The 23,394-nt window shown below is 39.3% G+C and overlaps 1 protein-coding gene across 2 annotated transcripts; it reads left to right on the forward strand.

Annotated features, from left to right (window-relative positions):
- The first annotated feature begins 1,385 nt into the window (after positions 1–1,385).
- HCFC2 (host cell factor C2) lies at positions 1,386–20,776 on the forward strand. Of its 2 annotated transcripts, XM_032106539.1 has the most exons (16): positions 1,387–1,593; positions 3,429–3,577; positions 3,959–4,119; positions 5,181–5,389; positions 5,874–5,958; positions 6,983–7,086; positions 7,670–7,858; positions 8,967–9,152; positions 9,599–9,702; positions 10,718–10,874; positions 11,857–12,057; positions 13,263–13,333; positions 14,554–14,691; positions 16,005–16,190; positions 16,628–16,913; positions 17,831–20,776. In XM_032106539.1, exons 1-16 carry the CDS (start codon positions 1,428–1,430, stop codon positions 17,854–17,856), a joined length of 2,418 nt encoding a protein of 805 aa, XP_031962430.1. In that variant the 5' UTR covers positions 1,387–1,427; the 3' UTR covers positions 17,857–20,776. The 2 variants fall into 2 exon arrangements, with proteins under 2 accessions (XP_031962429.1, XP_031962430.1); XM_032106538.1 differs by lacking the exon at positions 17,831–20,776 and having other exon boundaries at positions 1,386–1,593; positions 16,628–17,824.
- Positions 20,777–23,394: the final 2,618 nt, after the last annotated feature.

Here is a 23,394-nt window from a genome sequence, read left to right on the forward strand (position 1 = left end):
TCTCCTGGAATGCTTTTGCAGTTTTATTTCTACAGCACTTCTTTTATTTGAATTCTGTCCCTCCCTTCTAGGAATGAACACTGTTTTGTCACAAGACTTTCATGAGTACTGAAAGGAATAATAATAAATATCTTCAACTCTAAACTATTTTTTTATTTTTATTGTGAGGCAGTGCAAAATTTATGAGTAGTAGTCAGTAAAGGTCTTTAAAAAGGTCTTTAGTGTTCCAAATTAAAATTGCTGTTCCATTTGCAGGAGCCAAAAATGTGAATTTTCAACCGTGTGTCTCAAACAGGCCCAAACTGTATTATCTGAGTCTGATTTTGCACAGGAGTCCATCTTCTGCTTGAACAAAAAATAAATGAAGAGTTATACATACAGTTATGCGCTTCGTGCAGATGGCTACAACTATTAGTATTTTTCTGTGCTGTGGTATTTAATTTGTATTGAGCTCATGCTTACCAAAATCTACCTATGTTTTTTTCACATTCCTTTCCATTTCTATGTGAATCTGAACAGATCTAAGCAGCACCGTCATATGAGCCTGCAGAACTGGGACCGGCTCCTTCACCTGGCAGAACCCTCGGGATTACTGGCAATGCAGTAACACCTTCACAGAACCAGGTTGGAAAAGAACTCTGAAATTATCGAGTCCAGCCTATGACCACACATCACGCTGTCAACTAGACCATGGCAGTAAGTGCCACATGCAGTCTTTCCTTTAACACCTCCACCACGTCCCTGGGCAGCCCATGCCAATGTCTAATCACCCTTTCTGTGAAGAAATTTCTCCTGTTGTCTAACCTCAATTATACATCTCAGCATCAGAATTTACTATGTAGAACTCAACACTGACAAGAGGCTTTTAGCACCAGATACACCCTCTTTGGATTCCCCTCAGCCTCCCACGTTTATATATTCTCACACAACACCCCTCTCACACAGGAAAGAGCAGCTTCTCTCCTGCACAACGAGACCTTCGAATTCTCTCACATCACCCGCTGCTAGCTGTAGAACCGAAACCTCGGTTGCTAATCTCAACCTTCGGTGTTTAAACAGCAATTCATTTCTTTCTCGCTGCACACCTCGCAGGCAGCAGCATTGCCTCGCCTACCACTAGCCAGTTAAAAAAAACCCCCATAATGTGCTACACGTTTCTGAGGGCTCGGAGGGAGAGCGGGTGCCCCAAGCTGAGGGAGCACCCCTCGGGCGGGGTGCGCTGCAGGCGGGAAGCCCCTCCACAGGGGCTCCCGTCGGAGCACGGCCGAGCCCCGGGGCTCCGCGGGAGCGCAGGGGGCCGTGCCGAGCCGGGGCTGCGGCGGAGGCGGCCGCGGGGCGGGACACGGACCCGCCGCCCTCACGTCAGCGCTCGCCCTTCCCCGGCGGGCTGCCCCGGCCGCGCGGTGCGTTGTGGGAGCGGCGCTGAGATGGCGGCGGCCGCCGCCGGGCTGAGCTGGAGGCGGGTGTCCTCCTTCACGGGGCCGGTGCCGCGCTCCCGCCACGGGCACCGTGCGGTCGCCATCCGAGAGCTGCTCATCATCTTCGGCGGCGGCAACGAGGGCATCGCCGACGAGCTGCACGTCTACAACACGGGTGCGCGGGGCGGGGCCGCGCCGCGGGGCGGGCGGGGCGGGGGGGGACAGCGGTGGGGCTGTCCCGTCTGCGACCGCCGGTGGCACCGGGCTCCGCACGGCGCCGGGGATCCCCCCCGGGCCTCCCGCCCTCCCCCGGCAGTGCCCGCGGGAGGCTCGGCTGAGGGGGCGGCCGGCAGGCTGAGGAGCTGCCTGGAGCCGAAATGGCGGGGCGGGAAACACGCCTGGGCCAGGGGTCTTCCCTGGGGTGGTGCTGCGCCCTGGCTGGTGCTGCGGGGTTCGTGGTCCTCCCTGGGGAAGAGCGACCGGGAGAATCTCCCGGTGCGTCTCGGTCTGTTCTGCTTTCCCCGGCTCTCGCGCAGGGGTGCGGAGCCTCTCTCCCCTGGCAGGTCGCGGCTGAATGGCGGCAGGCGGGATTAGTCCCCACGAGTGTCCGGATCCCCCTCCTTCCCTCTGGTGGCGGCGGCTCAGGAGAGCTGGACGCGCTGGAATGGGAATGTTGTTTGGAAAAGTGAACATGTTGGCATCGGGAGCCTTTCCAAACAGGAAGCTGCCCGAGACCGATATTATTTGTGAAAGATTAGACGCCTAAATAGTTACTGTGCGGAACGCTGAATGAGGCTGGAAAACTTGCATGTAATTTCAGGGTTTGGGCCGAGACGGGAGAGTTAAGGGACTGATCTGTGCTTCTCAGTCAGCCAGTGTTGGCTGCTTGAGGTTTTTCCAGGCAGATTTTTCTCTGATAGCTTCAAAATCTACTGTGCTTAAATCACATTTTTTGAGGGGAGGCGGAAAAAAAAATCACTTAACCTTTCTGTTCTGAGAAGTAATCCAAAGAAAACTCCTGTCAGAACAGAGGTTCTGATGGCTGCCTTTTGAGTGAGTCTGATCATGACTTTTTGGGTTTTTTCTGCCCAGACTTTATGCTTAAGGTATTTTGCTTTTGCAGCAGTGACAGAAAGGATCGTGACTCAGTTGTTCCAGTTTCTGGACGAGTGTTTGGCCCAAACTGACCTTTCTTTTCTCTGGGGTTTAAGATGCAGGGCTATGACCTGAGCTGCCAGAGTGTGCGATGTCATCCATGGCCCTTGCTATGCATGTGATGATTTTCGAGGAGCTGGCACACAGTGAGAGCATCTTAATCCCCTACAGCAACGTTCACTGGAAGCTTCTAATTTCATACTTCTCCTCTTCATGCTCACAAAACAGTGTAGGAAAAAGAAGACATTGTCCCCTGTAATGCTTAAATTCCAGAACACTTTAAACACCAATATGCTGCTGCTGGATCAAACGGTTGCTTTTTCTTGACTGTCTGCCTCTCCTCTCCCGCGTATCAGTGCGGCGCTCTGTGGATATTAAAATGGGTCCTAGAACAGTGTAATTAGATTTTGAATAGGGCTATTAAGTCCAGGCACAGTGCCATGCTGCTGTAGCTTTAATAATTCTGTTTCTAGGGCTAGCTCCCTCTGAGTTAGCGTGGTTATCTCTTTTGTGTGGAACTGCACTTGTGTTCCCCATTAGCCTCTATTCTTGGCAGGTCTATTAAATTGCTGGGTTACCCTTCATGACTGACTTAGTTACAGTAACCTCATGGGCTCATGCATATACTGAGTAACATTGGTTTGATAGAGGTGTTTGCTTTTCTTTTTATTAAAAAGAATAAGAATTTGTTTAAAACTTAGTGTGAAGCAAGTAGCTCATTCACAGTTATCTGCAAATAAAAGGTAATTCTTTAAAAAGCAGAGGTGTTTAAAAATACGTATTTCAGTGTTCAAAATATTTTTCTTATCCTTTTTTTCTGGTTTTTGGTTTTGTTTTTTTTTTTTCCTACTGTAGTTACAAATCAGTGGTTCCTTCCTGCTGTAAGGGGAGATATTCCTCCAGGCTGTGCAGCACACGGATTTGTTTGTGATGGTACCAGAATACTAGTTTTTGGAGGAATGGTTGAATATGGAAGATATAGCAATGATTTATATGAATTGCAGGTAGGAAATGTATGAAAATGTTTTGATTTTCAGAACTAGTTTATTTATCTGTTTATGAACAAACACGTTTTATTTAACCAACTGCACAGGAAAGTTAGATGGGCTTTGCTCTTCTTCAGAAAGATTTTTTTCCCTCTTCAGAATCTAAAGTTTATTCTAAATAACTTTGAAATAGAGGCTTCCATCTATAAAGTATAAAATATTTAATGTTTTATTAAGGTTAGCTCTTACATGTCTCTTTTAATGTATGTCCTAAAAAAAGCCCAGCATTCCCTTAAAAATAATTCAGAAAATATACAAGTGTTAATATTATATTAATTCTATTTGTTATGGCTGACTATAAATGAAATTATTTCTGAATATGTTTTTCTTGTCTTCAAGGCAAGTCGATGGCTCTGGAAAAAAGTAAAACCTCAAGCTCCTTCAAATGGATCACCACCCTGTCCTCGGCTTGGCCACAGCTTTTCTTTATATGGTAACAAGTGCTATTTATTTGGTGGCCTGGCAAATGAAAGTGAAGATTCAAATAATAACGTTCCCAGGTATGCTGATTTGTCTTTGAATTTAATGGCTTTAAAAACAAATTACTAGATATGACAGCTTTGAAAAGGAACATTCTAGGCAGGCTGTCCTGCATACCAAGCACTCTAAGTTGGATTATTTGTGCAGTGAAGGGGTTACATGCGAAGAAGCTTAAGTATTCCTTCTGCTAATCTCACAATATGAAACACTGACTGACAGCTCTGACACTTCTGTAGGGAAACCTGAGTAGGCTTTGGTATTTTTCCTAGTATTTTGGGTGATGTTTTTAAGAATGGCTTGTTTGTTAGAATTACCTCAATCAGCAAAGTCTCGTGAGTCATCAGGGAACTCATGATGGATGTTTCTTCTATATTGCTGTGAAAAACAGTTATGAATTCATCTGGAAATTTTTTACAGTAACAGCTGAAGTTGCCTTTATTGTCAGCAAACTGTGCTCTAATGCTGAAGTTTTATATCCACATTCACCTGCAGTTCAGAGCACTTATATCCACTGAGCTATAAACTGGCAATTTCAAGCTCAGTAAACAAGAGGTATCTGGTGTGAATGCCAAGATTCAAACACCATTATCTAAAAATAACTTGCTGATAGATTCAGCAACAAATGGGTAATTGTCTGTTGGCCAGCCTGAAGACACAAGAAAACAAACAGCTTCTTCTTACCTTTGTTGCCTTAGAGTTGCAGAAATCAATCTCTAGTATCTCTTGTCATCATGTATTTCTCACAACTTTGCAGTTTGTTGCAAGTGTGTCCATATGTAGCAATTTTTGCAAGGAATGTTGTTTTCCAGTGTTCAATGTTTCTTTCGTGTAATAAAGTGTAGCAAATAAGAGAGTGTGTTTTCTTAGAGGCAACAAGTTATAACTGTTAATTTTTTTTGTTTTAAATCCATTTTAAATCCAGATTTGGTACTGTCCACAATGCATCAAATGTTTTGACAGTTTAAAACTCTACACCCTCCCAAGACAGAAGTCTGTAATACTTGGAAATGGTCAGGGTTTAAAGCGCACTTGTCATCATGCTTATAAGTGAGTTTTTCATACTTTGACAATAATACCCTAGATATTTAAATGATTTCTATGAACTGGAGCTGCAACATGGGTCTGGCGTGGTTGGCTGGAGCATTCCTGTGACCAAAGGAATCTTGCCATCTCCCCGAGAATCTCACACAGCCATTGTGTACTGCAGAAAAGATGTGGGAAGCCCAAAGATGTATATTTTTGGAGGGATGTGTGGCTGTCGGCTTAATGATCTCTGGGAACTTGACATAGGTGAGTTGGTTTGCCAGCAGAAGTCAGTGCTTGCTGGCTGAGGGGAAAAATTGCAATATAGAATGGTTAATGGCATGCTGTGGTGCAGATATTGTTGAGACACCAGAGTGTTAGCCTCTTGTAATATTTGGAATTAAATAGATACAGCGTTGTTTGCATATATTATCCTCCCTGATTCAGGTACACTGTGAGGTGGTTATCATAGTCTTTAAAGCACTCTAAAGGAACAAAGTTGAATAACCATAGTGAAACCATAATATATGTTCTTGATAAACCGTTAGTTTCTCAGTATTTCCTGTGTTTTTTTAAAAGAAGTTCCAAGTGCTTGTTGTTGCACCTTTTTTCTTAAAGTAGCCATCTTAAGAAGGTAGCATTTTATTTTGCTGAATATTAGAGGTATGTTCCCTCCTAAAATCTAGGTATTGAAATATGTAGTAACAAGTTTTTTTTTTTTTTATTGAGGATTTTGTTCTCTTTCTTTTAGAAACCATGACCTGGTCAAGACCAGAAACCAAAGGGACAGTACCACTTCCTCGCAGTCTCCATACGGCCAATGTAATAGGAAACAAGTATGTCTGTTGTTAAAAGCTCAACTCTAGAAAGGTACACCTAGTAGGAGAATGATGATGCTTATCCACTACTGCTCAGTATAAACATCAGCCCTGTAGAATAGTTTTCTGCTGCTGTTTCAGTACCACTGTTAACTTAAGGGTATCAAACTGCCAGTGTTTCCATGCAGCAGGACAATCTGCCCAACCCACCAGCAGCTTTCTGGGCTTCTTTGTGCATTCTGGGGCAGCCTCAGCTGGGCCTAAGCTCTGTCAGGAGTGAGCTTGAGTGCCTCTGTGTGTGACACAGATGAGGTAGATATGCAAAGAAACTGCTCAAAGACTAAAACTAGTTCCAGGCCAAACTATTCCCTGCTTTTTCTGTAGTCTGCTCCTCATTACTCTGCTTCTTGCCAGTGTGGTTTGTTTTGGCAGGTAGTATTGATAAAATGGATTTTTAAACATGGGTTTCAGTGCATTTTTTATCAATTTACAAGCTGGTGTGAGGAGAAAGAGGCAAGGGGGTAAAGAAATATGAAAGCTTAATATCTTCTGATGCAACAGCTTAGCTTTTTATTATTTACTTAAAATGTTAGTAGTTTGTAGCCTGCATTATATTTTTGAATTTTGATATCTGAGTTAGATGCCAGTCATTTTAGCATGACTTATTGAGGGGTCTGCAGTAAAGGATTGTAGAAATTCTGTTGTATGTGTGTGATTTTCGGAGAGCGTTAGCAGTTTGGTGTTTTGTTAAATGTTACAGTATTCACTTCTATTTCTAGGAAGTTGCATGAGGAGCTTCCAGGATTTTTTTGTGTGGTTGGGTTTTTCAATCAGTTAATTTACTCAAAAATTTTAGAAGGTAGATATCTGCAACAGTACTTCCTAAAGAGGATAGATACAAATAAAATTTGCTGTGAACCAAAACTGTAAAACACTGGAAATTTTCTGTTTTGTCCTAGTTTGAGAGAGCACATGCAGCAGATCTGGATATTAACTGGCTTTTCTTTTCTTTTCCCCTCTTCCCTCTTTTCCTGTGTTTCAGAATGTATGTTTTTGGTGGATGGGTTCCACAGTCAGCAGGAGGTGAAATTTCTGCTTCTGATGGTGAATGGAAATGCACCGGTTCATTTTCTTACCTTAATTTGGGTCAGTGTTTCTGCCTTTCTGGGAGTGGGCATTTTGAATTAACATTTTCTTAACAGAGTAGAGTAACTGTTTTGAAGACCTTGAGAAAAGTTTAGGATACATAGCTGTAATCGTGGCTGACTGAAGAAGTTGCCAGTTTTTTGCATCTTACTTGAAAAGTAATATTTTAATTATTATTTTTCTTTGAAGATTCAGCAGATTTGTGTCTGCAAATATTTGTTAATACAACTTTAATACTAAATAATGTAAATGCTCCTTCTTCATTTGTAGAACACAAGAGACAGATTCTGAAATGAGGTTTTTCTAAGCATGATAGTACTATCCCTGAATCCTCAACTTCTGATCTATTTGCCTGAGAGAGATAACCAGAGGTCAGAAAATCAGCCTGTATTAATTGATTTTATCTTGCACACTTATTGGAAAGTGACCTTCTCTTTGTAATATTTCAGTTTTAAATGCAGTTGTCTATAAAAACAGAGGTGATTTATTTTCATTTTTTTCTGAGCAGTTAAGTGTGTTAACATCTTTATTTCTTGTTTTGGAAAACATCTAGAAACTAAATGCTGTGAGTTTCATTTACTAGATACCACAGAATGGATAGGTCTGATCTCAGATTGCCAGGAGGACAAAAGTAACTTGTTACCAGGGCCAAGAGCAGGACACTGTGCTGTAGCTGTTGGCACTCGTCTGTATATCTGGAGTGGTAGAGATGGTTACAGAAAAGCTTGGAACAATCAAGTTTGCTGCAAAGATCTTTGGTACCTTGATACTGGTGAGTCAGAAATAAATAATACATTGTGTATTTTATTAACATATGGAAAGCTTGCATGATTGATGATCACAACATTAAAGCTGTAGCAAACTCCAAGATTATTTACATTTTAAAGATTATTTTAACATCGTGCTTCACTGCTGGTTGTTTAAAGGTTATTACTTAAAATGAAAAAATGAGAAAGGCTTGTTTAAAGCCGCTGAAAGAACTTTGTGCTGAATTCTGCACTGCATGCCACAGTCAGTTGACACAAGATGCTAAAGGCTGTTTTGCCTAAACTCAGGGTTCCTGGTCTCTCTTTTTAGTTATCTTTTCTGCTACTATGTACTTTTTTCACCAAATCCCTTCTTCTCTTGGGATCATTGCTGCTGATGCTTCCTCATCTCTTGGACTGCAAAAAGATATTCTTCAATCTAAGAAGGGCCCAAATTGTTCCTGGCAGTGAGGGGAATTCTGGAGCACTAATCACTCATTGGTAGCTGCATAGATGGCAGGACACTGAGATGGTGTTTGGGAGAGAGGGAACTAGACTAGAACTCTTTTTCTCCCATTTCATTTTTCCCTCAGAAAATCAGAAAATGAAAAAGAGTAGCAGCTGCTGAAGATTGCAGCCTAGTCAGGCATAGAGGCATGTGAGAGGAGCAAGCCATTGGCATTAATCATGTCTAGGCTTCAGCCTGTGTAGAAGTTGTTAGAGGGAAAGCTCACTTCAGCTACACAGAGCAAGCAAAAAGGAAGAGGAATAGTTTGTGAATTAGAGGAATATGTAAAGCTTTAGGAGCCAAAGAGCTACCTGCAGCATTTTAGGAAAGCACAAGTCCTTCCTCTGTAATCCCTTCGATGACGTAGCTACAACCCAAAGACCTACTGGCAGCAGAAGAACCATTAAAAACAAAGCATCAAAACTGGAGCATTTTTGAACACTTTAAAAAGACACTTTGTGATTCTCTGACTTGACTTGCCACCTTTGACAGTGGTTTCTTGTTGAATCTGGTATATATTGTACATCAGTGAAAAAAGATTTTGCTTGCAATATGCAGATATTTAATAAACTGGTAAGGGAGGGCAATTTCTAACATGCTGTCTGTGTTTTATTGGTTTCTTGTAGAGAGACCTCTGGCACCATCACAGGTACAACTGATTAGAGCTACAACCAACTCTTTTCAATTGAAGTGGGATGAAGTCCCTACAGTTGAAGGGTATCTTCTTCAATTACATGCTGACTCACCAGTGCCCCCGGTGGCTGGAATTCCTGGTACTGGCGTTCCTGAGACATCTGTGCTGAGTTCACAAGGTAGCAGTCAGATCACGTTACACTAATGTTTGTGCGCAGGCAGACTGGAGGGTGGCATAAGTAATAAATATGAGTTTGTTTTGTAAAGAACCATTCTGTGAGAGAGAGACCCTGTTTCTTTGCAGAGAGACACCCTGTTTCTTTGGTTATTCCCCAAATGCCTGCATCATAATTATAGAAAATTCCCCTTTCACTTGTTTCTGTTGGTTTTGGCCAGCTGTCTGAGTTATGAAGGTATTTGTAGAATGCTGACCCCAATCTGGGGAAGGAAGCAGTGAGGAAGGGATTTTATCTGACTGTTTGGCCATACAGTTTCATTTCAGGCTTACAACAACGTTTTCCTTCAGGCAACTTTGGCTTCCCTCTTCCTTACTGAAATAGGTTCCAACCATCATAATATGAAGTTTTACATAACTGATGGGAATTTGCTTTTGTTTGCATGCAAGGTGGCTGTTCTCTACATCAAAGTCCGCAATCATTGCCTAGTGTCCCTTATCCAGAAATGAAGGTGGATCATCCCAGCCAAACAAATAATCTCATTCCTAATAATGTAAGTGTAAACTGAAAAATGCTTAAGTGTCAAAACAGTATGGGAAGGTAGTGAACTGCCAGAACACTTCCTCAGTTTTAAAACTCCCTGCATAATTTTTAGATCTTAGGAAAAAAAAAACAAATAAAACAAAAAGACACCTGCTGAAGTAGTTGTCTGTTTTCTTACATACTTTTTGCTTTTAGGATTGAGAGACAGTCTTTCAAGTCCTTTTCTTGTTAATGAAGAAAGGAATTGCAAGTGTATTGCCTTCCACAATGCTAACTGGGAGCCTGACACCAGTAGAAATATTATTCTTCCTGAAAATGTTGGTGACATTAATGTGGGAAGCAAAAGGAATAAGGCATATTCCTTCTTCGTTGGTCTAGTTTAGTTTTATGCTAGTCTGCTTAGTTGTAAGTTCCTACAGCAGGTTAAATCCAATTATTATCTGTCTGGTTGTGGCCTGTGTGTGTACATGTTCCGCTATTTTGCCAATTTAACAGAAAGAATGAGGACAAACTCTGGCTAAAGGATCCCATTTTTAGAACTTTGGACCTTTTCTTAGTTGTGTGAAGTCTTAGATCTGTATGGGATCCATTATGTATTCCTGGAGAAAACACATGTAGAAATACTATAAATTTCACTAAGAGTAGAAATATCTCAAGTACATGTCAGGAAAGCAAATGTTGAAAGCCTCTGTAATTGGGATTTTCCTCATCTGTTAAAGTCCCCTCAGTAGACTAAATGTACACAGCAATGAACTTCCATGTAATGACAATAGAACATGAGCTTACTCTCAGATAAAATTTAGTGTGTGTCAGGGACAAGTCCAAGTCAACTCAGTGTTTGAGTCTCTGTTCTATAATGGCTAAGGTAAGGTGGGTTGAGAGGTTGATTTCTTGGTCTAATTTAAAGTACTAGGGGGAATTCTTGGAGGAATTTGTATTGTTATTTATGAGCAAGCATTTTCATGCCATGCTTGCAATTGAAATTTCTGAACTTTGCAGTTTAACAAATGTGTTGTTTTGGTTAGGTCCAAGTTTCCCTTTCATCCAATTCAAAAGTAGAAGGAAAAGAAAAGGTTGCAGCACCTGAAAACAAGGTTACACAGGAGACTATGAAAAACCACGCAGATGCTACAGGATTCAAAGAATCAAATGCCCCTTCTCTTTTGCCTGTTTGTACTTCAAGTAAGATGACTATAGAAAAAAAGTAATTAAAAAGTGAGAGTTAAAGTTCATCTCAAAAACATAAAATAAGATTGTTTCTGTCTTGTAATTTAAAATTATTTAAGAGTCCTTTGTAGTTTAAAAAACTCAACTTGTGTTAGTTATTACTGAATATATTTTTAGAATATATGAAGAAAATTGAAACCTTAACTTGTTTGAAGTGTTGCAAGGCACATGAAATTCTCAATATATTCATTATTATGATGGCAAACGTGTCTCTTTAAACATAAATAGTCATTTTTAGCATCAAATAAAAAGGGACAGATAACATTTTACAACATTATGGTGATAGTAATTCCAAACTGACAATGTGTCTGTCTGTTAGCAGTGAAAAGCTATTGGCTGATGTAAAATCTCAGGCAACGTAGAGAGAGGCATGTTTCTCTCTGACTGTAGAGGAAATAAAAGATGACAAGGCTCTGATTTATGCATTTCACTGAAATGCCTTAGGTTCAGTGTAGTGAATCCAGGCTTAATCACCTTATCTGTTTATATTTTACTTCAATGTATTTTACAGGTAGTTGGATTTTTATTTTCTTCACAGTGTAATTTAATTAGATGTGGAAATTTTGATTCTTATTGCTAAATGAGAAACAGACTTCTACAGGGGTTAATCTTAAATTGATTGTTACTAATCTGTGATACTGATTTATGTGGATGCTTTATTTTAGTGCAGTTTTTTTCCCAAATTAGTTTTTTTTGGTGACCAAATACATAAAGAACAGCAAGCCTAAAATAACTGTTTACATACATCTGTTTATGACTGTGTAGACAAACTTCTGTTCAGTTATATACCTAAAGTAGGCGTTAGCAATCAATATAATCAGACCTGTTCTAACCTAATTCTGAGCTAAACTTAAATGAAACTAAATCCATTAGATCAAGTTGAGATGTGTTGTGTTATCAATATTGAATTCTGGCTAATATTTTCTTTTTCTTTAAGGTGCTCAGACATCAGCAAATGTAGGTGAATTACATGACTTGGACAAACAAACTGTAAATCCTGATGCTTCTGTATCCAGTACTGTCTCCAGCACACAAACTATGGTAACCCAGCAGGCTGTTAAAACTGAATCATCAAGTACAAATGGGGCAGTTGTTAAAGATGAAACTTCACTAACAACATTCAATTCAAAATCTGAAGGTTTGAAATGTGTTTCACATACTGTATTTTGAGCCATATATTTCTAAGGCCATCAGAGTTCCTCTAGTGTGGTGGGATTCCCGTCTTGAGTAGTACCTGGGATATAGATAGGGCTTTGTGCATTGAAGACCTTGTGCGGCCTGGATGACCTCTGCTAGCATTTATACATCTTTTAAAATCAGGATATTCCTTCTATGCATTTGTAAATCACATTTCCTGTAAGTGAAAAATCTTCATTTATGCAGAGGTACATTTTCTATATATCAGTGGCAGCCAGTTTTGGTGCCCGTTGCACATTTGCTTTCATTGATTCGTGATTGTCTGTTTTGTCAGCAAAAGACTAAAACAGTAACCTCAGATGATTTTGATTTTAAGCAACTGACCTCTGTAATGAATATGGCCTGTTAATGTGGCCAGCTCACTGCTAGTCAGATGTGCTGGCTTCTTCACAGTCTGCTGGAAATATCCAAAATAAGCAGCAGTGCAGAAAATAAATGGGTAGTTTTTCAAGTCTTGTTTTTGACAAATATCAACAGGCTGTGCTTGTTGTTGTTTTAAGTGTTAACTAAAGAACTGTATTCTGATGTTGATGTTGTGTGCATAGTATAATTTTTACCAAGCACTATTATATTTTAAAAGCAAAACCCAGGACCACAAGCATAGAATACTAATACTTCCTTGTGTTACTTATGTGCTTAATCTTTTTTTTTCTTTTAATATTCCATTTTAAATTTAATTAATGCTCTGTTCCCAGTTGTTAGGATTGTTTATAGGTTAACTGCTTATGTTCAAAATTCAGACTGTATTGATGTCAGAAACAATGCCATCAAATTAAGATTTCACACTTAGACTATTCATACAATGTCCCCAGTATGTGCCTCAATCTGGTGTTTAGATTATTTGTTTGCAAATATTTTATATTGATTTCATAATCCTGTCACTTTTTAGGATTTTCTGAGTCCTGCCTTCTGTTTGTATTATCTGTAGCAGCCTCCAATGCCAGACTCCCAGAATTGTTCTGTGAATATGACAGAAGCCAAAATTAGTTTGTGTTATAAATAGAACTGCATGCAAAAGAGGTCTGAGATGTTCTTGTGCAACAAATGCTTACAAATGGCTATTAAGGTCAACTTTCATACTCTGTGGGTTTTGTGTTAAAATTTTTCTACTGATTGAGTTTTTAAAATTTAACTTTTTGCTTTTAGCTGCTGAAACTGCTTACGTCATGCCTTCAGCAAGGGTCAATACTGGACAGACAAATGATTCACACTCCTCTGTAAGTCTGAAAAAGTATTATCAAATTGCTTTACCTATTGTTCTGTTGATTAGTTGTAAGGGCTCTTCTGTTCTCCTTTAATTGTATTTCTGAAAGAAAAGCAATGTTTATTTTGAGCTTGAAGTGAATAATTCAGGGGTAAACATTTCTGTTGTAAAACTAATTGCATTGTGTGGGTTTGATGTGGCTCTGAGGAGCAGTTGTGTAGTTGGGAGGAGATCCAAGTACGTGTTTCAGCTGTTGAATCATTTTTATCAACTGGCACAGTGGAATGGTCTGCTGCATGATGTGCAAATGTAAAAAGTTTTTCTGTATGCACAACTGAATTTAAAATGAAGTATGTATTAGATCAGACTAGTGTTAGCTGCTGATTCTATAGTTTTGAAACGTAACTTAACTGACATCTTGATGTTTTTCCCTAGAGGAGATGGGGACTGACTATGCAAGCTGTAAATACTGCCTGAAAAAGTAAATGCTTCCTATTTCACCTGCTTACAACTTAATACACAAACCCAAGGTGCCACTGTTGCCACCAAAAGCGAGGAACTGAGGATGGGGAGAAGCAGCTGCAACTAAAGGGTTGGGGTGCTTTTGCCAAGAGCAGTTGCAGCTCCTGCCCCATTTCCATGCTAGCAGGATCCTGGCCTGTCTGTGCTGGGCACCTGACTGTGCAAGTGCCCTCCCTGGTGCCTGGAGACCAGCGAGAAAGCCAGTCTGTGTTTCTGGGTCAGTCAGGAGCAGTTTGCACGCCCTGCATCCCAATGCCCCGCGCCACAGCAGAGGGCTGTTCTCAGCTGCAGGCGAGTTCCGCAGGGCCTGACAAGGAGCACGTGTGGGGCTGAGGTACAGCTGAGCCCCAGGGGGAGCTGCTGATGTTGGACCACCTTGGGAGACTTCTTGACCTCTGAGAGAAATTAACTCACAACTACATACTGCTACGGACACCTAGTTCTACAGCTTTAAACTTCTTCCCCTCCCTGTTTAGAATATTAGATGTGACATCCCAGCTGTTGCTTTTTAAATGACAGACTGTGTCTAAGTCAATTATAAGAACCAGTTGGTTTTGCACGGTATTTGAATAACACATGCATATTCATTTGAAGCATAAGAAAGTAACACTGGTATAAAAGGGGGTTGTCTCTTAAATAAACTAGAGCCTTAGTTTTTTTCCATGGCATTGAAGTATGGGTAATCTACATGACATGTTCTTCAAATACTAGAGAGCTCCCCAGAGGCCGCCGGCACCGGTGAAAGCCAGGGACCGCCGGTGGTATGATGTGGGAATTTTTAAGAACAACAGTGCTGTGGTGAGCCAGTTCTACTTGCTGCCAGAGGAAACACTGAACATCAATAGCAAGGTAGCTGCTGGTTCTTCTCTGATGTAACTTGCACATACCTGTTTCAGAATCTGTTGCTTATACAGTTCACAACAAAATGTGGGATTTTCTGATACTGCAGCAGATGCTGGTGCTTGTAGGAGTTTTGTATTTTATGACCAGTAGTTCCACATGTATTTTTCTGATCTCTTTTTACTATTTCCTAAACTGGATGAATTTTCTTTTGTTGTTAATGTATGATAATACAAAATATCTTATTTTGCTATTGCTAACTCTTTTCTTATTTCTTGCCTTAGGAAACAATTTTAAACTTACTAAGCTTTCAAGTGAATAAAAATTCTTAAAAACTGAAAACCCCACAATTTCTTAATATGTTATTTCAGTCCAGCATTGAAATGTTTCCATTTCTTCTCTGTTCCCAGAATCTTTGCATAAAAATTGTTAAAGATACTAGTAAGACATCACTGTTTAAAAAGACTAGATCTGGAACTGTAGAATCTTTTGTATTAGATCTTTCTAACTTAAGGTTTTGTACATGTAAGTTGATACATGAAAACTATGAGTGTGAAACTTGCAAAAGTGTTAACAGTTTTGATGGTAAAAGTGTAAATTAGTGATGTCCTAGTGAACTGGAAACAAAAATCATGTCTTCTTGAGACAGAAACAAAATAACAGAAACCTTTCTTTGAAAGCTTCACTATAAATATCGTATGTCTTAGTTTTAAAGAGCACAGTGCATTTGACACTGTTTACATTGATTGTGGTTCTTACACATTATTCAGAAGGAAAATAGTTCCACTCTAAGTATCAGTGATGCATCAATGCATACTTTAATCATGGAAGTATGGTAGCACACAATGTTCCAGGAAGCTATTTGTTACTAACTTACAGTGCTTTTCTTTAAAAACATTTTGGTTACCTGCACATTGAACTGCAGCTCCTAACTTTAGGAATAACTGGTTTTGAAATAAAACTCTTTTTTTATGACAGAAGATTATGTTAACTAAATCATAACTTATGTAGTTGTAAATGCTACTTTACTTTCCTGAGTAAAAGTAACCACAAGGTGCAATTTCATTTAAATGACTGAAAAAATGGGGTATCTTTCGGTCTAGAGATGTAGTCTCACATTGCATCTTAGATCAGCTGTTTTGAGGTGAGAGAGTGCCTCAGTCCAAACCTTTTCATAAATTTTGATGTAAGTACAACAGTATTAAATAGATTTTCAGTTTCAATTAAACTGAGATTAATCTCATTTTACGACCTTATACATTTTTAGGCTAATTGTGTCTAGAACATTTTTAAAATTAACACAAATGTTGCTTTATTTTCAGACGGAAGGTGCAGATGTACCAGACTACAGATTACTTAAGAAACAGGATCTGTTTCCAGGCACAGTGTACAGGTTCAGAGTTGCTGCAATTAATGGATGTGGTGTTGGGCCTTTCAGTAAAATCAGTGAATTCAAGACGTGCATTCCAGGTTTTCCTGGAGCTCCTTCAACAGTCAAAATCACCAAGGTGAGAAATATAGGTAACTCTGGTTCTGATGTTTAAAATTCTGGTCAGAACTCTTGGTTAGAGTTGGTTTGTTTTTGGGGTTATTTTTAAGTTTAAATTGTCATATAAAATAGTGCCCAGTGCTTACTTGGTTAACTCTGCTTGATATGATGTTCTTTAAGATATTTGCTAAAAAGAATTATTTTAAGACTTATGGATCATGTTAGCAGATATACATTCAATCATCTGATGGTTTCCCCATGATTTTCTAGTCTTGCATCCTTAGATCTATAGGGGTTTACCACGCTTCTTAAAAAAATGTCGAAAAACATCCTTATCTCCAGAGTTGTGATGATAGGTTAGAATTTTCACATAATCTTTAGAATTTGGGGTTTTTTAATATTGTTTATATATTTATGGTTAGCTACATACTATCATACTTTTCTCTTTTTCTTCAGAGTGTCGACTGTATTCATCTTTCTTGGGAGCCTCCTGCTTCACCCTCTGGAAATATTTTAGAATATTCTGCCTACTTAGCCATCCGTTCCACACAATTACAGGAAAATCCAAGTCAACTTGTATTTATGAGGATATACTGTGGTCTTAAAACCTCCTGTATAGTGACTGCTGCCCAGCTATCCAACGCCCACGTGGATTACACCTCCCGGCCTGCCATAGTGTTCAGGATTTCAGCCAAGAACGAGAGAGGCTACGGCCCGGCCACGCAGGTTCGGTGGCTCCAAGGTAAAGTCACTGTCACATACAGCATTTGAGTGGGGCAGGAGCTGTGCATTGTAACTCCAGAACCAACACAGCACTGCATGTGAACTTCTTGAAATGTTGTTTTGTTCCTTATGGGAGTTTTATGCAATTCTAGTTGTTGCTTCTTACTTCCCTGGGATTCACTTCAACTCAAAAGTTTCTTAATCTAATAAGAAGTAATCCAATAATGCTCATTATGTACATGACATACAGTGCCATCAGGGGGTTTTTCAGTCTTTCCAGCCTCCTAAATGAAAAAAAAATTCCACCAGGTGATGTAAGGTGCATTTTTGTGATGCATGTACACTTTAAAGTCTGTATCACAGGCAGAAGAGGTTTTGTCTTGTCCCTGGCCTTGAATTTGTACTGGTTCATGGTGATTTGGGAATGGGAATGGATTCACTGAAAATAATGATTAGTTTTAGCCTGGTCAGTTCTGGCTCACCTTGTAAGTAAGCCAATCCAGGGTCTCAAAGCGAAATTTGCCAGCTTCTCATCCCACTCCTTCCTGTTTCTGGCCTAGCTTTGTTGGGAGCTGGCTTTGCTCAGCAAGAGGTCCTGTGGGCACCGAGGAAGGTAGGAAGGGCAGAGTGCCCACCCCCTTGGGCAGCAGGGAACTGTTGTGTGGGGGTAGCTGACCTCAGCTGGTGGGCTGGGACCCACCTGTTGAATGCTCCACTGCTTGGTTTTTAGTATGTGCTTTTCTAAGTTGGGGAGTAACAATGAAATTGTCTTCTATGATGTTCACTATTCCAATGCTGTTTAAACCCTTTAGTTGGCAGGGGTTTTGACCATGAGCTGTATCCCAGAACTCTGAAACAGTATTTGTTTGAAAGTGTTTAACTGTGTACACCATGTGAAATTACGAAACATTTAACAATGTCTCCTTCTTTTTGCAGACATGAAAACATCAGGCTCAAAGTAGAAACGACTTAATAAATCCCAAGTTTCGAATGTAGTGTTTAATGTAACTCTTGTACTATTTGTAAATGCTACAAATATTTTATTTTTGCATTGTTTTTACCTTAAAAATATATAACCTTTTTTACGTTTGACACATCAACATTATAGAGCCTTGCTCAGGTATGAGTATCATATAGAAAATATATCAGAGGTGGTGGGGTGGAGGATCACACTCTATCCAGCAGCTCTTCTTGGTAGTGATAGTTAAAATGTAATAATATGGTTTCAAATTAAAAATGTATAAAAGAATTGGCACAAGCAGTAGTATTTGAGGTAGATTCCCCATGATTTCTACAGATCTTGCATAGATAATTCAAAAGATTTGGTATATGAGCAAATTCTGTTTGGTTTCAGTTCCTTATACCACATTCTTCATTGTGGTGCCTGAGTACAAGGCAAAAATTTCCAGTTATTATATAGTAACTTAAAATGTATAAATATTTTAATATATACTTTTTTTGTAAAGAAATGATTTTTTCTACTATTTGTAACAAATATCTTAATCTTGAAAGATATCCCCTGAAAATTTAAAAGGAAAAAGATAAACTTATCCATTGCTCTTATTACAAAAAAAGGTAAATTCATTGTAAATGCACTACTATTACTTATAATTATTCTTTTGTAGTTGTACAAATCTTAAACTTGTAAATACCAATGTTTACAAGAGACCTTTCTGGTCTTGTATTAAAACTTCCATGAGATTCATTCTCCTTTTTTTTTTAATCCATATGCTTTGCTTTTAGCATATGCTTGCTTTTTGCACTAATAATAACTTACCTCATTCCTGTGTTAATAATCACTTGTGTTTCTTCCATAATGTTTCTGTAAAACTTCAATCTGAAAATTTTAACCAAAGTTTAGAATACATGGTAAGCAATTTTGCACATATTATATGGCAACTTTCAACATATTTATTCCAGTTAATCTTCTTAAGTGCTTGTTTGCTTTACCAATATATTCTGCCAATCAAGTTCAGTATCTCCCTTTTACTATGCATCATTTTACATTAACTAGCTAGCTGATAAAATCAACAAGCATTACTTCTAGGAATAGGTGGATCCATTCCTATGCGAAAAGAAAAAATTTGTTCACGGTAGTGAAATAAAGGTAAACATTTAAAATGCTATTTATGTATCTATATATAAAACTATGTTTACCAAAGTGTAGAGGAAAATGGCTGAGTTGGACAAGGTCACTAGGTGAACAGATTGAGGCACCTAAATAAGATTTATTTTAAAATAAAATCTAAATTATTTACTGTGCAATGAAGTTTATACTTTGCACTTTAATTTTGCCCCAAATGCCAAAAGATTATACATCAAGGTAGAATTTCTTGCCTCTTCCAGTTAAATTTGTCTTAAGAGCGTTTGTAAATATAGAAACTAAAATCAATGATGTGCCTGGTTTGGTGGGAGAAGTATCACTAAAATGCTAGAGAGTTAGCAGCTCAAGCATCCCAGAGCAGATTTAATAGCCAAGTTTTGGCTACCCTGAGAATCAGGGTTATAATGAAGTGCTGATACAGCCTTAATTATCGCAATGCATCACATGCTACAATAGCATCTAGAAAGTGCTGGGGACCATAAATGGCTATAATAGTGTTAATTGTGGCACAGGAGTAACACATGTGGATTGACTCCAGAGAAAAATCATGTGTTTATGACAATGACAGATATCCCAGTTTCACTTTAAACAGTGTTTATAGTATGAATGTATAGGACTTTTCCTGAAGTTAACTGGCTTTAAGATATTTGTGTTTTAATGGTCCATTTTGTCAGGTAGGATCTCACTACCAATACTGTCTGATAACTAAAGTACCATACACATGAACTGTCAACTAGAAGAATAGAACTTGGTTTTTCTTATTAGTACTGTGAAAGAAGCCTTTAGAGAAAACACTTGTGGCTTTGATTTTGTTGGTTGATAGCTGTGATTGTAGAGTTGTTATTTAAGAATAAAACCTGTTGGGTGTGTCTGGGTGGAGTTTTTTTGCACTTGGTTTCACATGCTTTGCACAATTTCTTTTTTCAGTGGGTATGTCACGACTACCAAAGGGTAAAACTGTGGTGTTTTCAATGAAAGTATCATTTCCTTGTGAGTGTGCTTTCTTCAGCTGACTTGACATAAGACATCACTTTCTCTTTTTTGTCCAAGTTGGGTGACATGGAAGAGTGATCATATGCAACTCTTCAGTTGCTCACAGTTTTACTTTAAACTGAAATTGTGGTACACACTGTAAAATACACTTTGTGGTCTGTTTTTAGAACTGTATTTATAATGTCTAAATCCCACCTGTTTGCCTATCAACTAGATATCAGACAAATATTGATTGTTCGATTTTAAAGTTTAGAAGACTGTTGACACCAGCTCTTTGAGACTCCATGTTATCCATTTATTTTAGATACTGCTAAAGGAGATGTAACAGAAGCTGAAATCTATCAGATTACAGTATCCATATTGTAGAAATGTCCAGGTTTACTAAACTCCTTAGGGAGGTTGTGACTCTGTAAGCATAGGACAGTCGTGCCAGTTATGGCAGACACTGCTACAGCTTCATCTTCAGAATGTTCTTGTGAAAGTGGAAATGAAGTGAACAATAACCTACACTTTGTGTTTTCAAAGTAATTATAGCAATATCTTTTGAATGTAGTTTGGAGTAGAGCACATGATCATGCCATAAACTCTGAAGATGTAATAAGTATTACTGTTGTTATCTGGTATTTCAAGATAGCGAATTTGACGTGAACTTAGTCTTACAGCCTGTTACTTAATGACCTCTACAAGGAAACTGACATTTTGTACAATACAAGTTGATTAGTCTTATTTTGAAGCATTGTTTGTTCTTTGTAATAAAGTGGTTGTCCTATCAAATGCATTGTAAATACTGAAGTGTGTCTGTTTTTTCAAGAGGTGTACGTGTACAAACTTGGAATTTCTGTTTTTTCAGAGGTGTACGTGTACAAACTTGGAATTTCTGATGCAAAGAAAAGAGTGAGTAAATTTGTTGAGTTGGGGAAGAGGTTTTAGTGATAAGCACTGTCATAATACCATTACTCTTTCATAAATATTGTCTCCTAAGTTAATTCTTGGTTACCTCATGAGCTTTTTCCTTAGTTGAGGTTCTCCAGTACCCATGCCCCATCTTCTGCAGTTGGTGTGCACTCACCATTACTCTGCCCCCTTCCATGCCTTTGTGCCTTGCAGGCTGTGGCCTCTGAACTGAAATTTTGACATTATTTCCCCTGTCTATACAGGGGTCATGTTGCTGTTGTTGAGAGTGAGTGACAAAGAGTTTGGTGTTGCTTTGTTGCAGTTTTTTAAAAAGATGTGTGAGCACATAGCGTGCTCAGAAGGCTCCTGCCAAGGATTTGAATTGTGTTCGTGTCCAGCTCTGCTCAAAATGACACCATCTTGGGGCAAGTTGCTAACCTTTTATGGCAGCTATGGGGAACTCTTGTGGGAATAAGCAGCATGTGTTGCTGGGAGCAGAGAGGAGCAAGTGAACTGTAAGGTCTGCTGGATTGTTTCTAGACCTCCTTAAGAGACTTCACATGAGAAACTGCTAAAAGCTGTCTGCTTCAGATTGATTCCTTCCTTGTGTTCCCACCTATTGTAGTAGTGGTTGTTGTCCTGTTTCTTGTGATTCTTGCATTAGTGGAAAACAAATGGGAAAGCCTAAAACATCAGTGGAGAATCCCCTCGTGCTGTTTTCTTTCTGTTAGTAAGATTTTCAGAGTAGGAGTTATTTTCTCTTGAAGGCAAATTTGAATTTGCTGTATGAATTTATCTTAAAAACAACTCGGATTTATTTATTTTTTCTTTATTGCATTAGCTGGTCCCTAGGGTATCTTTATATTTCTAGTGAGCTAAACATCAGGGCTTTTATTCTGTGGCTTCCAGTTCTGACACTGAAGCATTTCCAGATTCCCAGGACAGGGGTGGAGCACTGACTGCTGGCATTGTTTGAGCAATGAGTGTGTTCCTCCTCCTGTTAATAGTAGTGAGATCTTCATTTTGGGGTGTTTGCTACTGATCTGGAAGTGGAGATCCCTTTTATTATAATTTCCAGTAGTTAGCTGAAAGTATCAGGAAGATGAGCTAAAATAAATCCTCTTGGTCCATAGAATCTTGCACCTGCTGCACCCAGCTGGATCCCAGCATGAATGAATGGTGGTGGAGCTCAGCCAGAGAATTGCTGTCTTGCACCTGGAGCCCCTGGAAGAGGGGTTAGGATGGCAGGAAGGCCCAAGAGCTCTATGTGAGCTACTGGGCCCCTTTGTCTTACTCCATCCTTATGTGCCTCATGCTAGGTGCTGAAAACCTGGCATTATAAATGTAGTAAATTACAACTTGGTCTGTTCCCTACATCCTTCAAAAGCCTGAAGTACTTAACGGTACTTGTTGGACTTACAGTCCTGACAGGAACAACAAAAATATCTCCCAGATTGGGGCTGGGCATAGTGTGCTGTCATAGTTTTGTTTTGTTTTGGTTTTTTTTTTGAGGGGATTCTTGCCTCTCACAAGCATCTGCTTTTAATATCTGACATAATTGCTGAGCTGGTACAGCAGCTCCTAAAAATGAAAACTTAGGCTTGGATGTGGTATCTTCAAAGAGAAAAAGAGACGAAGCATTTCAGTGTGTTTTAGTGTTCAGAGTTATTTCTGTATCTGTTGAAATTATAAAATACTGTTATCCACACATGGAAGTTATCAATATACAGTTATTTCAAAGTGATTCTTAAAAAAGGCACACTGGGCATATGCCATTTTAGAAGGTCCAAAACATTGGTTTTGTTTGCATCCTGGGTTTGTTTTGTTTCCATTCACTCATTTAAATGTTTATTGCCAGGGATTCTTAACTGCATTTTAGAGTAACCATCACTCATGCATGCAGTGCTGGTAATTCTCTTTTAACAAAAAGCTATTAGATAGAAGCAGTGTCTTGTAACTTTGAGCAGTATTAACAAATACCCCAAATTTTTCTTTTTAGTAGCAGTTTTCTAATTATTCCTTTACTGTACTTTGCCTGAGTAGGGAAGAGACTTTCCTATGTTGACTTTAAATGCTGCCTGCTCCAGAAGAAAAGTGTTTGGAGTCTCTGAAATGACTGTCTTGAAAAAGAAGACCTGAAACACCAATCTAACAGCTTGAGGTTTCAGCTACTTACATTGCAGCCATCTGAAGCAACATGGGAGCTGTCAACGCAGACAACACAAAATGGCCAGTTATTGTCAATATTTCTTTTTCTGGTGTGTACAGAACTTGATCCCACTGCATCTACTCCAGAGACATTTTGGATGAGTTTCAGCTGCTTGCCTTGTAAAACGTGGCTGTTGCTTGTGGTTTTGGATAGAGTGAGAGCAGACTTGTCCTCTGCTGCAGCACTCCCTAGACTTTGCAGTCTCCCATGTTCTCACCCTGCAGTGATGGAGCCTGTTTCCTTGCAGCAGAAATGCTCTCCAGCTGGCTGGAGGTGAGATTTCAGATCCTGTCCCTTTTC

The sequence above is a fragment of the Corvus moneduloides genome, chromosome 4, assembly GCF_009650955.1.
Source record: "Corvus moneduloides isolate bCorMon1 chromosome 4, bCorMon1.pri, whole genome shotgun sequence".
NCBI lineage: Eukaryota > Metazoa > Chordata > Aves > Passeriformes > Corvidae > Corvus > Corvus moneduloides.

What these genes read in the sequence shown, in the direction of transcription:
- HCFC2 (XM_032106538.1), top strand. Translation starts at nt 1,428, where the DNA reads ATGGCGGCGGCCGCCGCCGGGCTGAGCTGGAGGCGGGTGTCCTCCTTC. An exon ending in ATTTTCTTACCTTAATTTGG is followed by an intron (nt 7,087 to 7,669) that starts GTCAGTGTTTCT and finishes TTCATTTACTAG; the next exon opens with ATACCACAGAATGGATAGGT. An exon ending in CAACAGTCAAAATCACCAAG is followed by an intron (nt 16,191 to 16,627) that starts GTGAGAAATATA and finishes CTTTTTCTTCAG; the next exon opens with AGTGTCGACTGTATTCATCT.